General features: G+C 42.8%; 1 protein-coding gene across 1 annotated transcript in view; it reads left to right on the forward strand.

Annotated features, from left to right (window-relative positions):
* Positions 1-18,188, forward strand: part of LOC140487661 (uncharacterized) — a 183,076-nt gene that overhangs the window by 74,366 nt on the left and 90,522 nt on the right. Inside the window, exon 9 of the mRNA XM_072586944.1 lies at positions 1,899-1,952. Within this exon, the coding sequence (XP_072443045.1) occupies positions 1,899-1,952 (54 nt within the window). The remainder of the gene's footprint in view (positions 1-1,898; positions 1,953-18,188) is intronic.

Below are 18,188 nucleotides of genomic sequence, written 5' to 3' on the forward strand. Positions count from 1 at the left end.
AAGAGGGGCAGGCAGTCGGTCCTAACGACCCCCTCCATGGCCCGCTGCCTGGACCTGTTTATGGCCAGTTTAGCCAGGCCCAGGAGCAGACCCACCGAGGTGGTCTTCAGACCTGCCCTCCGTACCAGGTGTCTGTAGATCAGGAGCATGGGACTGAAGTGCAACCAAAAGCAGAGAAGGAGGTTTTTGAGAAAATCAAAAAGAGAGTGCAAACGCCTACACCCAATATATACGCGGTCCACGGACTCCACAGCACCACAGAACAAACAGTTGGGCTGGGAGTCCGTGAACCACCGTAATCTGTGGTTGCAGGGGACTGCTGCGTGCAGCACCCTCCACCCTAGATCCCCAAGAGAAAGGGGGAGGACTCCCACGTAGAGAGCCCTCCACTGGGCATCTCTACCACCTGGTGGCAAATGGGTACGCCAAGGCGTGTCCGGGCGGTGTATGAGGGAGAAGAGGTGGACGGTGTGCAGTAGCAGTCTGTATAGGGCCCACCGTTTTATATCCTTAAAAGAGACAAAACTAAAATTCTGGAGGCGGCTCAGGTTGTGGGGCACAGGTTCCCGGGGGAAGTATGGGACCTTGGGGCCAATGTGAAAATCCGTCCGGGCAGGGGTGAGCGCGGACGGGATTCCACTGCACATCTGAGCATCCTCCAACTGGTGCACTATGTTGGGTCTGAGCACCGCCGTTTTAAGGCGTCGGATGGCAGTGACCACGTACCGGACGTCTACCACTGCCCTGCTCGCTATGTCCTGCAGCAGCGTCCAGCTAGGCCCCCGCCACCCAGCACGTCCCTGACTCTGGTCACCCTCGCGGATGCTGCCTGACCTGCTGCGCTTTTCCAGCAACACATTTTCAGCTTCATTAGGAATGGTCAAGGTTTCGAGCATAAGCTCTTCATTAGGAACGCCAGCAGCCTAGCCTGACCTGCTGCGCTTTTCCAGCAACACATTTTCAGCTGTGATCTCCAGCATCTGCAGTCCTCACTTTTTCCATTCCTAATGAAGAACTTATGCTTGTAATGTCGACTCTCCTGCCCCTTGGATAGTGCCTGACAGGGTGTGCTTATCCAGGATCACACTCTTCGACTGCTGAGAGTCACCCCATGCCCTGGCTGACTCACTCACTCCCATATGTTGATCTCTAAATTGGGATCCCCATCTTCTCTCATTTGTAGTCTGTAGTCCTTCAGATTCTGGTGCCTGCAGTGGACAGGGGCAAGGGGCTCTCACAGACAGGATTTCCACGCCTGGGGTCTTTAATCTTGGAGAAAGTGAGGACTGCAGATCAGAGTTGAAAAATGTGTTGCTGGAAAAGCGCAGCAGGTCAGGCAGCATCCAAGGAGCAGGAGAATCGATGTTTCGGGCATAAGCTTATGCCCAAAATGTCGATTCTCCTGTTCCTTGGATGCTGCCTGACCTGCTGCACTTTTCCAGCAACACATTTTTCAGTCTTTAATCTTGTGTAAGGTCCCATTGCCCTAATTAGATATGACCCAGTAATTCAAAGTTTCTATTGACATTATGACAGAAGAATGAAACACACTGAAAAATGAAGTGCAGGAATAGGGTTGAGGTTTAACTGAAAATACTAGTTTTCCAAAAACCAGTACTTTATTTTCTGTTTCTGAGTTATTATTTGCTCTGAGTATTCTGATCAGTGAGTTTTAGAAAATTCTGAACTTAATGCAAGACTGTTAGACATAATCTCTTAAGACTGAATATTAATGATATGGATGCTACATTATTTAATATTTGTCAGATATGTGAACTATTATCTTTCATATTTTTGTTCCAAATTTTACATATTTTTGAAAAGTCCAAAATAAGCTTGGAAATTAGTTTTGCGAATTTAAAAAGTAGTCGGCTAAATATGAATTAATTTTATTTCAGTTGAGAGAAAAGAATCTCCACATGCAGAGCAAGTATCTTCATTTTCATCATCAGGTATGCTATCAGTATTTTGTTTAATTTCATCAAAGTTTTTTGGTGACGCTTGCTGTATACCTGTATATATCCACTGAGTGGCTGCTAGGCGTTCTGTTTCAACATAATTTTTTTTTGAGGACTTGTCTTAAGGGCCACTTTTCAAGTGTTTCAGAAGCTACTTATTGATTTTCAGGAGCTCCTTTATCATTCACACCAACTTATTATTAGATAAATGCAGTCATGATTTTTTTTTAATTAATTCGTGGATGTGGATGTTGCTGGCTGGACCAGTATTTATTGCTCATCCCTAATTGCTCAGGTGGCAATTAAGAGTCAACCATACTACTACAGGTCTGGAGTCACATCGGGGCCTGACCACATAAGGACGGCTGATTTCCTTGCCTGAAGGACATTAGTGAGCCAGATAGGTAATCAGTAATGGTTTCATGTTATCATTAGGCATTTATTTCCAGATTATTATTGAACTCAGATTCTACCATCTCCCATGGCAGGATTCAAATACGGATCCACTGAGGTCTCTGGATTAATAGTCTGGCAATAATACCACTAGATCATTGCCTATGCCAAAGTAACAGTGCCATCTGTTATTCTTATGTATGGGATATTTAGACTCACACACAAGCAGAATTAGAAGGTTTCAGTAAAGTCCTCAATAATTATCATTCCTCCATTAAACATTAAGCCACTGCGCATGGGGAAAGCATTTGTTTTCTAGATACATAAATATTTTAAATTGGCATAAGACAAAAAGCATTAGTTAACAAAAATTTGTTTTCCAAAATAAGTAACTGACAGGAATTTCTACACACAATAACCATGCTCTCAATTTCACAGCAGATATGTTTCCATCAAATGTGCACAAAGTTATGATATTTTAATGGAAAAGCAACTACTTTATACTGCACCTCAGATCTTAGTTTTATTATGGTGTTCCCACAGAGGAAGGTAGATGATTATGGGGAGCAAGAATGATGATCCTGAGCAAAGATCACCTCCAGATACTGACCAAACTCCACCAGGTTCATCCAGAGGTTTCCAAAATGAAGATGTTGATGAGAAGTTATGTCTAGTGGTCAGGATTGGATGCTGACCTAACTGTGTTGGTGAGGCAATACCAGAGTACCAACAAGGACAAAAACAACCTCCAGCAGCCCTCATATTTGTGGGAATGGCTGGGTAAACCCTGGACTTGGTTACACATCGACTATGCTGGTCCTTTCATGGACTCTGTGTCTTTAGTCATTGTGGATGCCCATTCAAAGTAGTTGAACTTGCAGAGAGTTCATTCGTCAAACACAGGGATGACAATTGGAATGTTGTGAGCATCTTTTGCAATACATGTACTCCCGTAGATTTAGTCACAGACAACATACCATTGTTTACCAGCAGGGATTTTGAATATTTCCTAAAGTTGATTGGCATCCAGCAATAAGGGCAGCTCCATACCATCAATCGTGCAATGGTCTGGTGGAAAGAGCAGTCCAAACTTTGAAGGCAGGCTTAAGAAAACACCCTATACCTTCACTTGATACCAAACAGTCCTGGTACTTTTTGATTGCAGGACCATTCCTCATGCAGCTCCAGCAGAATTGCTAATGGAGAGAAGACTTCACACTAGTTTAAATCTGATCTTTCTCGACCTGAGGGGTGGGGAATGCATACCTGATACAAGACTCCTGTAAGCAAGAAAGACAGTTTACTTCAGGGGACAAAGTTTGGTGTTGAAACCACGAGAATGGCCCTGCATAGGTAAGAGACATGATCGGTGCGAAGTCATGTCCTGTGACGTATGAAATTTGGCTAGGTCAGGAGGTCCTGACAAACACGTTGACCACATGAAAGCTGCAATTCATAAACTGGGCAGGAGCAAAATATACTCAACCCCTCAGAATATCGGGCAAGGCTGTCAGAACCCATGGATTCACCACCTCTACCTAGCGTCAAAGATGGATATGGCAGATATCGTAGCCTCAATGCCATTACTGTCTGAAGAAAAAGATGAGTTTTAGTCAAGATGCTCCAGGTGCAAAAGGCAGGCTATGGTCCTGTACTCGCTGCTATTATCTGAGGTCGAGTTGGAGGAACAAATCTGGTGTGAACTTAGCCAAAAAGAAACAACAAAAAAAAGGGCAGGCTTACCTCCTAGGACTTAGAGGGAAAGAGATGTAGTGATTGGAACATTGTCAGCCAGGTAGATCTCATGGAATATGAGATGCCTGATTGGGGATGTTAACCTGGTCCAATCAGGGAGTCCTGACTGATATAAACAGGAGTGTCAGAGGTTCTGCTCTGTGCTAGCTGCGTCAGTGTCATGTACTATGCACATATAAATAAAGGGTGACTTGGAGACAGGATACCGGCTTTCATGGAGTTATTTCAAGGTTTTTTTTAACTGCCTCCAATACCAGTGTACCCTTTCTGAATTTCAAGAAAGAAAGCTGTACAATGTACTCACCAACAATTTTTATAGTTGTTTCTAGTCTTCTTTTTAAAGTCCAACTCCCTTATAATTAAGGCTATTTTCAATTTCCTGCCTTAATTATTTATTGTACCTGTGTTCTAACGTTCAGTGTTTCGTGCACAAGCGCATCGACACTGCTCTGCATATTTTTTTTGTAAATATTTTTATTGAAAAGAAAAAGGTTTTTTGAGTTTTTTTTACAAAATTACAAAATTAATACAAAATAGTGTATCCACTTTATAATATAATAACAGCACCAATATAAAATTACGAAAGCTAACTACTAATCTATTCTACAAACTACTGAAACACAAAATAAGATATAAGAAAGAAAACTCTATGTATAAAAAAGACCACAGTGTCATACATTATTGACAAAAAAAACAAAAAGGTAAATAAATACACTTTCAAAATTAAATTATATCAAGTCACAACAAAGCCCGTATTTATACGGAATTCTTCCTCCCAGGGACCCCCAAACCAACAAACATCATCCTCACGGCTAAACAAAGGCCCTAAACAGTATGGCCGATACATCTGCAACGGTGTAGTTCAAAAAGGGCTGCCATATTCTGTAAAATAATTCTGTTTTTGGTGCACCATATTGATTAGGAAGTCCAGGGGAATATATTCCATAACAATCCTATGCCAATTCGAAAGTCCCGGGGGGGGGCTTTCCAATACCCAACTTACTAAAATATTTTTTCTCGCACAAAAGGAAAGGTTAGTAACTAATTTCTTCCCGTACGCAGCGAGAGAAGGAAAATTTGGAAAGCCCAAAAGGAGAGACACTAGGTCCAACCCAATCTCTGCTCCCAAAATCTTTACCAAGGCATTCGCTACACTGTCCCAATATTTACGAATCTTATGGCATGTTCACAGACAATGAGTGAAGTACCAACTTCTATTTTACATTTAGGGCACATTGGGGATGCTCCTACCTTGAACTTTGCAAGCCGGTCTGGTGCCATATGAGCCCCACGAAGTATGTTCAATTGAATATCCTGAGTTCTATAACAGATAGACATCTTCCTGGCATTTTTCCAGATATCCTCCCACATTTCTAAGGAGATTTCCAGGTTTTATATAACCATTCCATGTCCTTCGATACCTCATTACTTAGTGAGTGGTAGAGAGTACTGACTTAGGATGCACCCATCAACCGAAGCATTCTCCTTTCCATATCTGATTTGTACGGATTAGTCATCAATGTGGTCTTTTTTTGTATGAAATCTCGTACTTGAAAATATTGAAAAAGGTCCTTGTTAGGCAACCCAAACTTCTGACACAACTGTTTGAAGGACATCATGACCTTCCCTTTCGAACAGATCTCCCAAACAGGCAATGCTTCTGGACTCCCAAATTTTAAATCCAGCGTCAGTCAAGCCTGGCTGAAATCCAAGTGTTCCTGTTATAGGAGTAGAAAGAGAGGTTTTTTGTGAGTTACCGTCATTCTGTCGCATCATCCACCAAGCTTTGATTGTATTTAATACAATTGGGTTTTTACAATGATCCATAATAACTCTCATCTTATCCATAAATAATAGATTGATGAGGGGACATTTTACTGGGAACCCTCAATATCCAACCAAATTGATTGTGGGTCACAAGAGACCCAATCAGCCAGATATGAAAACAGAGAACTCAGTTGGTACTTCCTGAAATGCGGAAAATCCAGACTTTCCCTTACTCATAGAGGTGCAACTTATCTAATTTAATAAGGGACCATCTATGATTCCAAATAAAGAGCCAAGCCAACCATAAAGCTTACGGAGCGCCTGTCTCTGCAACATCAAAGGGAACATTCTCATGGGGTACAGTAAGCGAGATAGAATATTCATCTTGACCAAAACTATTCTTCCTAGCCAGGATATCAGGAGATCTTCCCAGCATTGAAGGTCTTGCCTTATTTTTCCTAATAAATGCATATAATTAGCTTTTTATAGCTGACCAAATATCGGGGTAATAAAAATACTGAAAGAGAAAACTTCCCAATGACCACCGAAAGGGGAAACGGGATCCATCCGGAAAATTGGATATGCTAGTAAGACTTCCTAGCGGTATGGCCTCTGATTTCATAAAGTTAATTTTGTAACCTGAGAATATACCAAATAAGTTAACCACTTGAATTAAGCGGGTCACAGATATCGATGGGTCATTTAAGAAAAGAAGGACATCTTCTGCATAAAGAGTGATTTTATGCTTACCCAATCCTACCTTCGGGGCTGTTGTTAGGGTCAGTTCGGATAGCTTCTGCCAGAAGCTCAATCACTAGTGTAAATAGGAGTGGTGAGAGAGGGCATCCTTGACGACAACCTCTGCCAACACTAAAGCTATCCAATCTTATGCCGTTGGTAATCACCGCTGCTTTAGGGTCATTATATAATACTGCAACACACTTGGTAAAGACCTCTCCAATGCCAAACCGTTCCATAGTATAAAAAAGATATGACCATTCTTACTCGATCGAATGCCTTCTCTGCATCCAGGGAGATGACTAATCCCTGTATCGCTCCCTGCTGGCCGGATGGTACCATGTTTAACACTCTTCTAATGTTATTGATAGATCTGTGACCCTTGATAAACCCCGTCTGATCCTCTTTTATAATGAATGGCAAAACTCTCTCCAGTCTTAATGCCAACATTTTTGAGAGGATTTTAAATGTCCACATTCAATAAGGACATAGGTCTGTATGAAGTACAGTCATCTGGGGCTTTTAGTTTTGCAAGAATGAGAGAGATATTTGCTTCTCTCAGGGAGGGTGGGAGGCAACCCTGACTATATGAATAGTTATATATATCTATAAGTGATCCGGCCAATTCATCTATGAATTCTTTATAGAACTCAGTCTGGAATCTGTCTGGTGTGGGCGCTTTACCGCTCTGGAGCTGCCTCACCACCTCCTGGACTTCCTGGATTGTCAGTGGGGCGTTCAAAAGTGACACTTGCTCCGAGGTTAAGCCCGAGAGGGCCAGGTTTTTAAAAAAAGACTCCATCTTCCTCGCTCTATCCTCACAGCCCTCCGACTTATACAGCTCGAAGTAGAACTTTCTAAAGGCTGCATTGATCTTTTTAGGATCACAAGTCAAGTTACCAGCACCCTCTCTAATAGACATAATGGATTGGGGAGCCTTTTTCTTTCTGGCAAGGTCTGCTAGATACCTGCCCGGCTTATTGCCGTGCTCAAATAATCTCTGCTTCGCAAACAGTATCTATATCTTTGCTGTTTGAGTAAGTGCGGTATTCAAAATAGCACTGAGGGCTGTAATCCGCTGTAATTTAGTAATGAATTGTCTATCAACATATGCTGTCTCAGTTGCCTTCAAGCGAGCCTCAAGCAGACGCTGTTGTTCAGCCTTTTGTCTTTTCTGAGTCGCAGAATATGAGATAACCAAGCCACGCGCATATGCCTTAGCAGTCTCCCACATCACCGATGGGTTGCTGGCCATACCTGAATTCATACCCCAGAAAAGTTTAAATTTCCGCGAGAAATATTCTATGAACTACTATCCTTCAATAGGAAATGGTCCATATGCCAATATCAAGAACCCATCTTGTCATCACTAGTCTTGACCTCCATATACACTGCTGTGTGGTTGGAAATAGTTATATTCCCTATTTTACAAGTCAATATTGAATTCAGGAAGGTCGAGGCGACAAAAAAAAAATCGATTCTGGTATGACACTTTTGTGGGTTAGAGTAAAAGGTAAAATCTCTGCCCTCAGGGTGAAGACACCTCCACATATCTACCAGTCCCAACTCCCTTTTCAGATCAGCCAACTGCCGAGATCTCTGAGATATACCTACAGAGCTCCTAGGTATCCTATTCACCTCGGGATTGTTAATACAATTAAAATCTCCCCCTTTAGTTATATGACGCACCCCAAGACTCATGAACTTGGAGAGCATGTCTGTTACAAATTTAAAAGCGGGCAGTATACATTCAAAATCCCTTACTCCTCTCCATATATTAGGGCATTAAGTAATACATACCATCTGGACTCATCTTTTATCTGGCTTAACATATGGAAAGGAAGATTCTTCTGGATAAGAGTGGCCACTCCTCTACTTTTTGAGCTGAAAGATGAATAGAACACCTGACCAAATCGTCCCTGCTGCAGCTTCGAATGCTCCCTATCAGGTAGATGTGTCTCCTGTAAAAGGGCGACATCAACCCTCTCTTTTTTAAGATTTGATAATATATTTTTCATGTTAATTGGCGAGTGGCGCCCCTTGACATTCCAGGTGCACCAATTAAGCGAATGACTACCCTTGATCATTCAAGAAAGTCCGAGATCCCCCAGGAGGAAGAACCCCACTCAAGAAATATTGACTCGAGACCATAAACATAAATTTAAAAATACAACCTTTAAAACAACTACATCAAAACACCTAAGAACTACTCCAAAAAAATTAATGTAAGACATAATTCAAAGGAGACTTTCCCCCTTTTCCATAGGGGGACACTCCTACCTTCCAGTAATCCCACCATAACACCTCCCAACTCGAGCCATGCCCTTAGCCCAGACCTTACAAAGTAAAATAAACAAATGCCAATATCTTATAATGCAAGAGTTGGAAGTGAGTAACCAACCCACCCCCTCCATATTATTACCGAGGCATTCTTAACAAGACAGCAACATAAAATAGAGTACATAAAATTACAATCCCATCAAATACTAAGGGAAAAAAAGACCCAGAAACATCTCCCAACAATTGTATAAACCAAGGAAATTAAGATGAGAATTAAAACAAGAGAACAAACCACACCCCCCCAACCCCCTCAAAGGAAGGATGGAAAAGAGAAAGGGGGAGAGAGGAGGAGTAAACAAATGGGGGTAAAATAAAGTCATTGTCCATGTAGTTTAAGTCCATCAGTGTATTTGAGATCATCCAAAAGTTCTTTTACTTTTTCTGGCGATCTGGAGTTATGTACAGACCCTCTATGACTGAAGCACAGCGTTGCCGGGTATCACTTGAAATATTGAATACTTAAATCTTTCAGATGCTTCTTTACCTCGTCAAACGCCTTCCTCTTGAGTACCACAACCAGAGAAAAGTCCTGGAACAGCATTATTTTGGATACCTTGGATACCATATCTTGGGGATCCTTCCCCAAAACTCCGGAAGCCTCCAGCAACATTTTTGTTTTTCCCTGTAGTGCTGGAGTCCCACTAGGCCCGGGCAAGGTGCTGGTCCAACCCGACCTGCGTAAGCAACCTGGTGGGCCTGCTCAACTTGCACCCGGCCTAACTCAGTCTTCAGCTTCAGCAGTTGTGGAAGCCATTGCTCCAACAAAGTCAATAAGCAGACCTTCCTCCTCCCGTTCGGGAAGGCCCAGCAACTGAATATTTTTCCGATGACCTCGATTTTTGAGGCCCGGACCTGACCCACGGAAGATTCAGCAGCTGTCTCGGAGTCCATGGCTCATTGCTTTGTCCCTCCAACATGCTGCTCAAGTTTTTAGATCTTTCGGTCATGCTCCTTCAGCATGATCGAGATCGACTCCCACCTGCTCCAGGTCTCTTCAATCGACATGGCGATCTTCTCTCAGAGCTTAACAAACTTCAAGATCAGGCTCGCCTCTCCAGGTAAGTCCCCAGGGGCGGCCATGGGCGCATCTGTTGCTGCTGTGGTGAGAAGTAGGGTCTCTGCCTGTTATGAACTCTGTGGTCCTTTGCCTTTGGTCATTTTAAAATGTATCAAACTGCAAAAGTTTGATGCAGAATGACGGTGCTTGCTGGGAAAAAAGCTATTTTTAGTAGTTTAAAAGTGAGGGGAGGGTAGGTACCCCACTTTACCTGGGTCCTGGGCAGAGCTCAGCAGACTCAGATCTACTGGGTTGCTGCCATCTTGAATCCCCCGCTCAGCACATTTCTTTAGAGCTCCTCTCTGTTTAAATAATAGCCTATCCCTGTCTTCAGTGTGTTTAGCAACCCTCAATCCATGCTACAGAAGTGCATGACCTCAGCAAAAAAACATTTTAAGCCTGAAGAAAACCAGTTTATATTTGTAGTAGTAGTAAACTTGATAATTCAGAGATCTGTATAAGTGCGAAACAGTCACCTCTTGGAAACCAGTGAAAGCATCTGAAGAAGAAAGACCAAGAAGCAGCATTCTGGTCAGAACAAGAACCTTCTCAGCAGTTCTGCGAACAGAGGGTGGATATCCAGGAGCATTTACAAGAGTATCATCAAGACATGTGGGACTTTAAAGGACAAGTATCTTCACATAAGTTATGATCTCATGTCGAGAGCAATTCTCGAACCAGTCTTTGAACAGAACCTCTGTAATCCATGCATTGCTGTTGGACTGCCAAAAAGTTGTAAATGGGATTTATTATTTTCTTTTGACAAGGGTTTTATGAATATAAACCAGCATTATTTGTCACCTAGTCACATTGGTATATAGTAAGAGGCTTTTGCCTGTTCCAGGTTGGTTTAAAACCAAGTGCTGTCCGTCTTTCAGATGTGTAAATCCTACTTTGAGTTTTGTTTCAGAACAGACCAGTTCTCTCTGCATTGAAATACTTATGCAGCTCCACCTGCCAATTATGAGAAAGTGAGGCCAGCAGATGCTGGAGATCAAAGTTGAAAGTGTGGTACTGGAAAAGCACAAATCAAACAGCATCCGAGGAGCAGGAGAATTGACATTTTGGGCATAAGCCCTTCATCATGAGTGAGGCTTGTAGGCCGGGGGGCTGAGAGATAAAGGGGAGGGGGGGGGGGGGTTAGTGGAGCTGGAGGAAGGTAACTGAGAGTGCAATAGGTAGATGAAGGTGGGGGAGAGAAGAGAAAGGTCAGAGAGGAGGATGGAGTGGATAGATGAGAAAGACGATGAACAGGTTAAGAGGGCAGCGCCGAGTTGGAGGCTTGGTACTGGGATAAGGTGGGGGGAGGGAAATGAGGAAATTGGTGAAATCCGCATTAATCCTGTGTGGTTGCAGGGTCCCAAGGCGGAAGATGAGGTGTTCTTTCTCCAGGCATCGGGTGGTTAGGGTTTGGTGAAGGAGGAGGCCCAGGACCTGCATATCCTTGGTGGAGTGGGCACCTTATGCCTTATCTTCACCATGGACATCCAGCCCTTGTGCACATCTATCCGCTACGACAAAGGCCTCCAAGCCCTCCGTTTCTTCCTCTCACACTGTCCCAACCAGCACCCTTCTACTGACAACTCACCCATGACAACTTCTCCTTCTAATCCTCCCACTTCCTCCAAACCAAAGGGGTAGCCATGGGCACCCGCATGGGCCACAGCTATGCCTGGCTCTTTGTGTAACAGTCCATCTTCTGCAGCTACACTGGCACCATCGTCCACCTTTTCCTCTGCTACCTCTGACTGTATTAGTGTTACCTCATTCTCCCACAAGGAGGTTGAACAGTTCATCAACTTCACGAACACCTTTCACCCCGACCTCAACTTCACCTGGACACCTCCGTCCCCTTCCTGGACCTCTCCATCTAGCGACCAACTAACCACGGACATCTACTACCAACCCATGGACTCCCACAGCTACCTGGACTACATCTCCTCTCACCCTGCCTCTGTAAAAGCACCATTACTTATTCCCAATTCCTGTACCTCCGCCGTATCTGTTCACAGGATGACTTGATTTCACCATAGAAAATCTCAAATGGCCCACTTCAAATACCGCAATTTCCCCTCCCACATGGTCGACGATGCCCTCCAGCACATCTTTCACTTCCTGCACCACAGCCCTTGAGCCCCACCCCTCCCAAAGCAACAAGGACAGAACCCCCCCCCCGCCCCCCAGTCCTCACCTTTACCCCACCAACCTCTTGTATACATCATCCTCTGCCACTTACAAACAGACCATACCACTCGGAATATATTTCCCTCCATAACTCTATCAGGGTTCTGAGAGACCATTGCCTCCACTACTCCCTTGTAAGATCCAAGCCCCCAACCAGCCCTCACCCCATTCCCAGCACCTTGCCTTGCCACCGCAGGAAGTGCAAAACCTGCACCTGCACCTACCCCCTCACCTCCATCCAAGGCCCCAGAGGATCCTTTCACATCCAACAGAGATTTACCTGTACCTCCACAACGGTCATCTACTGTATCCATTTCACCCAATATGGTCTATTCTACATCGGGGAGACAGGACGCCAACTTGCGGATTATTTCAGAGAACATCCCTGGGACACCCGCACAACCAACCCCACCACCCCATGGCTGAACACTTCAACTTCCCCTCCCGCTCCAATAAGGGTGTTCTGGGCCTCCTCCATCGCCAAATCCTAACCACCCGATGCCTGAGGAAGACTGCCTCATCTTCCGCCTTGGCACCTTGCAACCACATGGGATTAGTGTGGATTTCACCAGTTTCCTCTTCTCCCCTCCCGCCACAATATCCCAGTCCCAAACCTCCAATGCGGCACTGCCCTCTTGACCTGTCCATTGTCTTTCCCATCTATCCTCTCCACTTTCCTCTCCGACATATCACCTCCTCCCAACTTCATCTACCCATCACATTCTCAGCTACCTTCTCCCAGCCCCATCACCTCCCATTTATCTCTCAGTTCCCCAGCCCTCAATTCTCATTCCTGATGAAGAGCTTATGCCTGAAATGCAATTCTCCTGTTCCTCGGATGCTACCTGACCTGCTGTACTTTTCAAGCACCACATTTTTCATGATGGTGATAGGTTGGAAGGTAGGATGGAGTAGATAGTTGGGAAGGAAGATGGATAGGTAGGACAGTTCAAGAGGGTGCTGCTGAGTTGGAAGGTTGGATTTGGGATAAGGTGGGGGGGGGCAAATGAAGAACTTGGTGAAATGAACATTGATCACATGTGGTTGGAGGGTCCGAAGGCAGAAGATGAGGCGTTCTTCCTTCAGGTGTCGGGTGGCTAGAGTTTAGCAATGGAGAAAGCCTAGGACTTTCATGTTCTTGACGGAGTGGAAGGGGAGTTCACACTTTTTTTTATTGATATTTTTATTGAAAATTTAACATATGTTTACAAGTTTACAAATTAAAAAAAAACCCAAGTATAAACATTAATATACAATTAAATCTTAAATAAATAATAACCAAAATCTATCAAACAAAAAAAAAGAGATACCGAGAAAAAAAAGACAAAACTCAACTAACTAATCTAACCTACAACTAACCAGAGTGTATGATTAAATCTCTTACATTACTCAAGAAAAGGAAAAAAACCGACGGATAACACAGAAATTGAGTAGTAAAGTACATGCTCAGAATGTGTTAACATCAGATCATAACAAAACCCGTATTCGTGTGAGGTTCCTCTCCCAAGGGGCCCCAGACTAGCCAGAGTCGTCGTTTCAATTAGATGAAAGCCCTTGTTAGAATGGCTGAAATATCTGTATTTGTGTAATTCAGGAAGGGCTGCCATATTTTATGGAATAATTCGGTTTTTTGGTGCACCATGTTTGTAAGGAAGTCAAGGGGAATATATTTCATGATTATTCTGTGCCAATTCGAAAGTCCAAGAGGGCCCTCAGCCACCCAGTTTACCAAAATATTTTTCCTTGCACAGAAAGAGAGAACGGAAAATAACCTCTTCCCATGCTCATCCAGGGAGGGTAAGCTCGAAAAGCCCAAAAGGAGAGATGCTGGATCCACTCTAATTTCCGTTCCCAAGATTTCTATCAGAGCATTTGCTACTTTAGTCCAATATTTACGGATCTTATAACAGGTCCATAAGCAGTGTATAAGAGTGCCCACCTCTGTTTTACACTTGGGACACATTGGAGATGCTCCTGTCTTAAATTTTGCCGATCGGTCCGGTGCTATATGGGCCCTGTGAAGTACCTTCATCTGAATGACCTGAGTTCTGTTGCGGATGGAGATTTTTCTGGCATTTTCCCAAATGTCATTCCACATTTCTATAGAGATTTCCAGCCCCAAATCCTGATCCCATGTTTTAACAGATTGTCCATATCTTTCGATACTTCATCATGTAATAAATGATAAAGAGTGCTGACCGAAGGTACCCCCAATGGCCATAACACTCTACATTCTCTGTTTGATTCATAAAGATTATCTAATAGCGTAGTCTTCTTCTGTATGTAATCTTGAATTTGGAAGAATCGAAAGAGATCACCATTAGGTAATCCAAATTTCTGATGCAGCTGTTCAAAAGACATCAGGACCCTTTCCTTAAACAGATCCCCTATATAGGAGATACCCCTGGATCTCCAGAGTTTGAATGTGGAATCTGTAAGCCCCGGTTGAAACCCCCATGCCGCCACTATCGGAATATAAGGGGATGTTTTATGTGAATTGCCCTCATTTTGCAGCATTATATCCCAAGCTTTAATTGTATTTAGTACTATAGGGTTTTTACAGTGAGCCGTGATGATTTTCCTCTTGTCTGAAAATAAATGGGCATTTTACTTGAGAAGCCTCGATGTCCAGCCAGATTGATTGTGGGTCAGACAAAACCCAATCGGCTATGTCGCTTAATAGGGAACTTAACTGATATTTCCCAAAATCTGGAAAATCCAGTCCTCCCCTTGCCTGTGGAAGCTGTAGCTTCTTCAGCTTAATGAGGGGCCGTCTATGATTCCAGATGAAGGAACCATACAATTTGCGTAGTGCCAGCCTTGGCAGCATCACCGGAAGCATTCTCATAGGATATAGGAGATGGGCAGGACATTCATTTTAATTAGTGCTATTCTACCTAACCAGGAAATTGGAAGGTCTCCCTGTCGCTGGAGGTCCTGCCTTATCCTCTCCAGTAAATGCACAAAGTTAGCCTTGTATAGCTGGCCAAATAACGGGGTGATAAAAATCCCTAAATATAAGAAACCCTCGAGAGACCACTGAAAGGGAAAGTGGGATCCATCTGATAGGTGGGATATACTAGCGAGGCCGTTCATTGGCATAGCCTCCGATTTTGAAAAATTAATTTTATAGCCTGAAAATACACTAAATACATTAATAACTTGGATTAAGCGAGGCACGGACATCAGGGGATTACTGAGGAATCATCTGCATAAAGGGTAATTTTATGTTTACCTGTACCAATCCTCGGGTCTGTTATATTAGGGTCAGGCTGTAAAGCTTCTGCTAGTGGCTCGATTATTAGCGTAAGTAGCAATGGTGAGAGAGGACATCCCTGATGGCAGCCCCTACCCACACTGAAGCTATCCGAGCCTAACCCATTGGTAATCACAACTGCTTTGGGATCAATATACAATGTTGAGACCCATTTAGCAAACACTTTTATAACGCCATACCTTTCCAATGTGTAAAACAGATATGACCATTCAACCCTCTCGAATGCCTTTTCCGTGTCTAATGAGACTACTACTCCCGGTATCTTTACCTGATGGCAGGCTTGAATCACATTCAAAACCCTTCTAACATTATTGGATGATCTATGGCCCTTAATAAACCCCGTCTGATCCTCCTTTATGATGTATGGCAATACCCTTTCTAGCCTCAATGCCAACATTTTAGAAAGGATTTTAAAATCTACATTTAGCAAGGATATTGGTCTGTATGACGTGCAATCTTTTTTGTGAATAAGAGGGATATTTGCCTCTTTCAGCAAAGACGGGAGGCAGCCCTGACTGTATGAGTAGTTATACATGTCCATAAGTGGGCCAGCCAATATTCCTGTAAATTCTTTATAGAATTCAGCTTGAAAGCCATCTGGGCCAGGTGCCTTACCGCTCTGAAGTTGCCTGATTTCGTCAAGTATTTCTTGGATTGTTAGGGGAACATTCAGGACCAAGACCTGTTCCGGAGTTGGGTCCGGAAAGGTCAAGTTTTTTAAAAATAACTGCACCCTCCTAGCTCTATCTTCGCAATCCTGCGATTTATATAAATCAGAATAAAATTTTCTTAAGATTGTGTTAATCCTTTTATGATCATGTACCTGTACTTTTCTTGATAGACGTGAAGGGGCCTTTGTTTTCTTTGCAAGAAATGCTAAGTATCTACCACATTTATCGCTAAATTCATATAACATTTGTTTTGCAAATAATATTTCCCTCTTAGCCGTTTGGGTAAGCATGATGTTCAGAGCTGTCCTAAGGGCCGTAATCTTTGTAATTTGATAATAGAAGGTGTGTCAGCATATGCTGTTTCAGCTGCTTTTAAGTGAGCTTTGAGCAGACACTGTTGTTCTCCCTTTAATTTTTTCTGGATCGCTGAGTATGAAATGATCAAACCTCGTGCATAAGCTTTGATGGTCTCCCAATATCATTGATAGATTGCTAGCCATACCTGAATTAATTTCTGAAAAAGTTTTAAATTCTTGAGAGAAGTACTTTACAAATTTACTATCTTTCATCAGGAAAGAATCCATACGCCAATGCCAGGGGATGTCTCATTGTTCCTCGCCTTGATTTCCATATATGCAGCAGCGTGATCAGAAATTGTGATAGTACCTATTTTACAGGATGATATGGATTTTTTAAAAATCGAGGGGGCAAAAAACATATTAATTCTGGTGTGATATTTATGTGGATTGGAGTAAAAAGAAAAATCTCTGCTCTGCGGGTGAAGGCATCTCCACACATCTACTGGTCCTAATTATTTGTTCAAATCCACCAATTATCTGGATCTTTGAGATACTACTGCAGTACCCTTGGGAATCCTATCTATTTTCGGATCCATAATACAATTAAAATCTCCCCCTATAATTGTATGACAAGCACTGAGAGCCATCAATTTGGAGAAAGTTTCAGTTATAAATTTAAAAGGATGTGCTGGGGTCAATACAGATTTAAGATCCCATATTCCTCTCTGTTTCTAAGGGCTTTAATCAGAATATATCGTCCAGATTCATCTTTTATCTGATTTAGGATTTTGAAAGAGAGATTCTTCCGAATAAGGATGACAACTCCCCTACTTTTTGAGCTGAAGGAAGAAAAGAAGGCCTGATCAAATCCACCCTGTCGTAATTTCAAGTGTTCTTTATCCAATAAGTGCATCTCCTGTAGGAGGGCTATATCAACCCTTTCTTTCTTGAGGTTTGATAATATTTTCTTCCTTGTGATTGATGAATTACTCCCCTTGACATTCCATGTGCACCATTTAATCGACTGATTAACCATAATCGTCCGGGCAACTCCAAGACCCCTCGGAAGAAGAAACCCTATCCAAAACATCCCAAGCATAGAACATATAAAATTCACAAAAATAAAGGTTCTTTAATACACTCACATCAATATAATAAAAAACAATTGCTAAATAAAAAAAAACTTTTTAAAATGGATATTTTCCCCCTTATTCCCAGGAGGCATCACTTCCTTTCCAAAAGCCCATCACATCCACTCCCAACCAGTGCCCCACCCTTGACCCAACCGCCCCACGATAGAATAAAGAAAATTCAAATATACTACAAAGCTAGAGTTAACAGTGAGAACCCTACCCCTCCCCCCCACCCAAACCAACACCTGGATATATTTGATAATGTTAATACCATGTATGAACATATATAACTATAAAATTACAGTCTCAACAAATAATAATTAAATATAGTAATACAAACTAAAATAATAGGGGAAAACAGCCCCACTCTTAAAGGCAGAGATAAAATAGGATAAGGTGACCACCTCCCCCCACCTACACTAACTAGACCCCCCTGGGTCTATATAATATATATTGAAAAAAAGGGGGGAGAAAATCGCTAAGTGAAGAACAAATAAATAAACCCCTCTCTCCACCCCCTGGAGATAATATTAAACAGTAAGGTAATGAAAGGAAAAAAAGGGGGGTAAACCAGGGTGGGGGGAGGGTAGAACAACATCATTCATCACTCGAACTA

The sequence above is a fragment of the Chiloscyllium punctatum genome, chromosome 17 (genome assembly GCF_047496795.1).
Source record: "Chiloscyllium punctatum isolate Juve2018m chromosome 17, sChiPun1.3, whole genome shotgun sequence".
Taxonomy (NCBI): domain Eukaryota; kingdom Metazoa; phylum Chordata; class Chondrichthyes; order Orectolobiformes; family Hemiscylliidae; genus Chiloscyllium; species Chiloscyllium punctatum.